The sequence below is a fragment of the Myxine glutinosa genome, chromosome 2, assembly GCF_964187855.1.
Source record: "Myxine glutinosa chromosome 2, kmMyxGlut1.1, whole genome shotgun sequence".
NCBI classification, from domain to species: Eukaryota; Metazoa; Chordata; class Myxini; order Myxiniformes; family Myxinidae; genus Myxine; species Myxine glutinosa.
The window spans coordinates 223,721,199-223,727,198 of record NC_136262.1 but is presented as its reverse complement, the minus strand read 5'-3'; the positions used below and the strand labels follow the sequence as shown (position 1 = coordinate 223,727,198).

At 44.8% G+C, this 6,000-nt stretch overlaps 1 protein-coding gene across 1 annotated transcript in view; it reads left to right on the top strand.

The window, feature by feature from the left end:
- The first annotated feature begins 3,644 nt into the window (after window positions 1-3,644).
- Window positions 3,645-6,000, top strand: part of LOC137420800 (insulin receptor) — a 352,072-nt gene continuing 349,716 nt past the window's right edge. Inside the window, exon 1 of the mRNA XM_078772308.1 lies at window positions 3,645-4,182. Coding sequence (XP_078628434.1) covers window positions 3,957-4,182 — 226 coding nt within the window. The 5' untranslated portion in view covers window positions 3,645-3,956. The remainder of the gene's footprint in view (window positions 4,183-6,000) is intronic.

The following is a 6,000-nucleotide window of genomic DNA, read 5'->3' as shown; positions in this document are numbered from 1 at the left end:
AGCCCTCTGCACCGTCAGCACCAACAAGCCAGGGAAAGGAAAATGTGGCCGCTCGAACCGATCGCCCGGACCAAAAAACACCAATGTCTGACTGAACGACACCAATGTACTTGGCTCAAGAGGTCGGAAAATGTGAATGTTTGCAATGGAATCCAGAACCAAAAATAAGACGAACTGTGACCGCATTTCGTCATATCGGGACCCAAAGAGAGAGATATAGAAAATGCCGATTGCACGCGATCAAATCCAGAAGCAGAGAGTGTGACTGTGACTGCTCATGATGATGGCCCCAATGCAAGAGAGGAAGAACAATGTGACTGTTCACTATAAAGTCCAGAACCAGAAGGAAGAAAATGTCAGGATTCAGTCTTTTATTCCCCGGGCTCTTACATCATCTGATGACGTCCGTGCATGCTCCTATCAGTGAGTGCCATCTCATCGCTTTATGGCTGTCCTGACCAATGGTTCTTCGGGGCATTGCCTCATGGCCACTTGCCAGCCTTTGTGATCACCCGGTTGGTGGTAACAGTGGTAGTTGAATGTCCTGTTTCCTGCTTCTTTTATTTAGTGTTATTTATAGGTGTGGAGTGCATGGCATGTGTGTTGTAACGAACAAGATATTCCACTCACAAGGTTCAGACATACATGGCGTCAGACATACATGGCGGCAGCCATCTTGGATTTTGACGTGGGTTGCACCCACACACCAAATTAGAATTTGGTCCTTCACTTACGCATGCACGCACGTATGCCCGCACGCACGCACGGCTGCACGCATGGATGCACACACGGACGGAGGGGAAAACCATAGTCCCCCTTTCGCTCCGCGGTGCGACGGGGGACAACAAACGAGCAATCACAGAGGCCATTTACATACAGGGAATTTACTATTAATCCCTAACTAATTAACATAACCCCACCCCTCGTCATGGGGACAAAGACACACTCTTACACAACATCCGGTCTAATGGGTCCCTACTTAGGTACAAGGGGGTTTTTCTTCTTCATCGTGCCATTCAGAGCACACTATCCTATACAATTCTACCTGGTCTAAGGTATTGCATTGCCTACCCACATAAACGTAACAAAATATATCATGATATTTCAAAAAGTTATGGATGGGTTATGACTAAACTTGGTGGACGAGTTGGTTTGGTGACAAGAACAAGCCGATCAGATTTTGGTTCAGGTGCGGATCCAGATCCGGCCATTCAGTGGGATACAAAACATAAACTGTTTAGCCTGCTGGAGGTATGTACTCCACTGAGTGCTGTTCTCGTTTTAACTGTTTTACCTTTACAATTGAGTGGCTTGCTTTGCTTATTCAGAGTAAAAGCCAACCAAAAGTACAAAATACTTTATTTCCATAATGCTTTAATGCACAAAATACTTTATTTCCATAATCTTTAACAAAGTTCTTTTACCAGAAGAGTTCACCAAAGCTAAAATTTCAGATTAAAAGAGGTGATTAACAAAAATTAATTAAGGTAGTCGTGAATAGATTTGCAAGTTCCCAAAACGCATTTTTTGGAAGGATATTGTAAAAGTTATTACGGTTCATTCCGGAATGCTATTAACAACCAGGTACAGAAAAAAAAGAAACAGTGACATAGCAGCAAAGACAAATCTCGATAGACCTTTGGAAGAGTTATTAAAATAAAATAAACTATTTGGCTAATTTGTAAAAGAAATAAAAATTCAATATCGAGCAGGGAATATGGAGGCAGAAAAGCGATGCACATGTACATATTCTGGAAAATTTTGGAATAAGGTAAGTTTGGTGTTTTAGGTGTATTTTAGAATGAAGAATCATAGTGAAGGTCAAGCAAGGAAGCAGCACACAGCATTTTAAAAGTGCTTGGTATGACTCGGCTCGAATCACCGACCTCCTAGACTCATGTCGGTAGCTCTATTAGACTACCGGGAAGGTAAACAGAGTATTGCTGATTCTTTTATGTTTGGAAGGAAACAGAAGAAAACATTATTATATGTTCTATAAAGAAAACAAGACCGAAAGTCTACCATCGGCGTAGCCGGGCTTGTTTGATACTTTAGTTGAAGAGGATGCCCAGCTAACACAACAACGTTGGGAGAACGTTGGCATTTGGTGAATTGGTCGCAAGCGCATTGTTGACGTCAGGGTGTCGTTGTTCATTGGTTGCAAATGCAACGTCTATTTTCCAACGTTGGCCCAACGTTGGTTATTGGTTGTAAACGTGACATCTATTTTCCAACGTTGGCCCAACGTTGTTGTGTTAGCTGCGTGTGTGTGTGTGTGTATATATATATATATATATATATCATGTAGAGTGGGCGAGTTATCTCCGGCACCTTAAATAAAATATATATTTCTTGCTCTCACTGCTTTGGTGAGAATGAACGACAACCCGTTCATTTGGGAGCGTTTTGTCTGTTCCATTTGATCGATTGGAGTTTGAACATCCAGTACATCCCAATATGGATGTGCATTCCCAGTAGGCACACAGACATTGGATCCACGTTGGATGAACGTCAAGATTCGACGTGGACCCGAGGTTGAAAACGAGTTGGATTTGCAAATTGGATCAACGTCATTTTTCCAACGTCGAAACAACGTCGAATAAACGTTGATACAATGTCACAACAATGTCATTTATTCGATTAAAAAATCAAGCCAAGTTGCCAACGGTGAAACAACGTTGAATGACTGTCGGGTTTTGATGAAGGTATTAATGTGGTTGGGTTTTGGTTGTCCGACGTCGCGACCTCATTCCAACGGTTATTCGACGTTGAAACAACGTCGTGTGCCCGCTGGGTTTAGTGTGCAATTAATGACTATAAAATAAGCTTTGCAATTTGTTGTAACACCATCACCATTATTTCCTTCGGTGTCATGGAGATTGACTTAATTGCACACACTGCCCAACTGTACAGCTCCTCTACTTGATGGACAAGCCAATCGTAATGTGGGAAATAATTTTAAAACGTGAAGGTGATGGTGTGGAGGAGCGGTGGGGCCGTGGGGCCGTGGGGCTATATATAAATGAATGAAACACCGAGTGTTGTTTTCGGAACGACGATGGCTTTGAGGACGTGGCCCGGGCGTGGGGATCTCCTTGTGATGGACGCCTCACGAGATGCTTTGGCCACTCACGGGACCAATGAGGCACGGGCGAGGAGACTCGCCCTCCGGACTTCCCAGGACGCTTCGCACGCCCATCGTACAATTGCTGTGACGACTGTCGGTCAAGATCGTGACGCTTCTCAGTACGACTCGAGCGCTGTGAGCATCATCGTCGAGCGTACGTACCTGCAGCAGGGCTGTGAATAGTACGGCTGTCTCACCTGGCTGATCTATCCCTACACGTGTCACCTACTGTGCTGTGATCCTTCCCCCCTCCCCGCACCCCTTCTCTGCTTCCATGCTGCGATGAACATTCTACCTTGGCTTTTATTAATTAACGGTGCAGTGCCCCCTCCCGATTCGGATCTTCTGTTGCCCATGTGACCGTGCAGCGTATTGTTGTTGTGAAACACCTCCTCGGTCCCCGCCATCCCCTTGCGCTCGCCGTGCTGTTTGCTCCTTGCCGTGCTGCGCGTGCTACGCTAGGCGGCGTAAGGGGCATCCCGCGGCGTCGTGCAGAGCGCGGACGTGCCGCACTTACGGAAGGATTCGAGCACAGCAGGGCTCGTCGAGATTCCGAGCCGCACGGATCGCGCTCACGAGGCGCACGCGAGCCGTGCGCCATTTTCCCGATTTAAGGCGCGCACGGGTGGTACCCGCCGTAGCCCCTCTCGGCATTGTTCGTCGTGCGGCGACTCCGGTCCGCGTTTTCCCTTCATTGTTTTGTTTCATTCCCCCTCCACACCCACCCTTACACTCCTTCGTTGTCACGCCGCGGCGTCCTGTCTGCATTCCTGTGTCGTTTTCACCGAAAGCTGTTGACAGCAGCGGCGGCGGATCGTGGTTTGACTCCATGAAGAGAGAGCCGAGGGGCCCCCAATGGGGACTTGACGGCGAGAAAAGCATCAGGAGCGGGACCAGTGATCGGGAGAGAGAGCACATTCGAGGGAACACCGAAGGCGGGAGATGCGCGGCAGGCACGAGGGTTATCCTGGGGATGCCTGCTGGGAGAAGGTCTCCGTCGGCGCTCCTTCTTGGTTTCTTGCTCGTTGCTTCTCTGAGCCATGTCGGCTCGAAAAGTAAGAAGGGATTCGGGGCCCTTCGGGGTGGTGGGGGGTGGGAAATGGGTGACTGTTGAGATATATGGTGTGGCCGTGTGGGGTGTGGAATGGCGAGGAGGAAGACGGTTGGTGGTCGTGAGGGGGAGAGGGAGTGGGGGAAACCTTCACACATCAGCAACAAGAGGGTAAGTGAGTGAGAGAGGAAGACGAGACTGGGATGGTTCAAGTTATTTAAATCCGCGGTAAAGACTCAGATACTCAGTTATTATTTATTTATTTACAATAATAATAATTTATTTATTTACAATTATTATTATTTATATACATATATATATATATATATATATTTTTTTTTACTATAATATTTTGAGTAGATTGTGCTACAACTGTTTACCATCAGAAAGCCATAAAAAGATTGTCCTGTTTAAAGAGCATAAAGTGGGTATTTTACAACCAATAAACAAACAAGTGAATTATTGTGCAGATAAGAACATTGGTTTTTGATAAGTGGATGGCACTTTTAGTTTGCTTTGAATTAACATTTCATTACCCTTGCTTCTTTGTTTGGCGTTCAGCATTTAAAAGGATGGAGCACCGATAAAACAACGCTTGGAACGCAATGGCAAACCACCCAGTGTAACCCTTGCCAAGCCTTGCTGAAAGTGCTCCGGCAGCACCGACGCTCTGTACATAGAGTACGGTGCGGGTTTTTATGAAATTTCACATGGCCCCATAATACAAACACAAAATGATCCTCCTTCACTAGGTGCCGATCACTCATTGAGAGGTGGTGGTGGTTTAAAATATACTCTTGTGGTCTGAACGATGGATGTTTCATTTCTTTTTGATGCCAGTCTCATTCGCAAAGCTTCTCCATAACTGAAAGCCAAGCTTGGAATGGCATTGCTGTCAAAACGTTGATCCCAAAACTTGCCTGCTGGGCCAGTCCATGGTGCCTTCATTTTAGAATATGCGTATTTCCAACTTCCAGTGTTTTGAAATACTAAATAAATTACAACGACACTTGGTATCGCGTATACCTCCGCCAGGCTGAACAGTTTATGTTTTGTATCCCACTGATAGGCCAGATCTGGATTTGGACCTGAACCAAAATCGAATCGCCTTGTTCTTGTCACCTAACCAACTTATCCACCTAGTTTTCGCATAACTCTTCCACAACATTTTGAAATATCAGGCTATACTGTATATCGTTTTGGCCCCATCTCTCAAGTGTGAATAATCACTTTCAAGATTCAAATATTCTCATATGCAGATCTTCACCAAAATCAAATTGATAAATCCATGTTACACTCCCAACCTTTCCACCAATTTTCATCCGAATCCATCCATAACTTTTAAAGATATCATGTTATATATCATTTTATCCCGATCACTCAATGGTGAAGAATCACTTTAAAAATTCTAGTATCCAGATCCAGATTCAGATCTTCATCAAAATCTAACCAACCCGTCCAGTCACACACCCAACATGTCCTGCAAGTTTTGTCTGAATCCGCCCGTAACTGAGATATCGTGTTATATATCATATTTTCCAGATCATGGTGAAGTGAAGTGAAGAAACCTATCATGGTGAACAATCACTTAAAATATTCTCGGATCCATATCTTCACCAAAATCTAATAGATCCTTCCTTGTCACTCACACAACCTGTTCACAAAGTTCCATCCAAATCCATCCATAACTTTTTCAAATATCATGCTATATAACTTTTTTAGCCATATCTCTCAATGGCAAAAAATCACTTTAAAATTCTAGTATCCGGATCCAGATTTCGATCTTCACCAAAATTTAACCGTCCTGTCACATACCCAAACT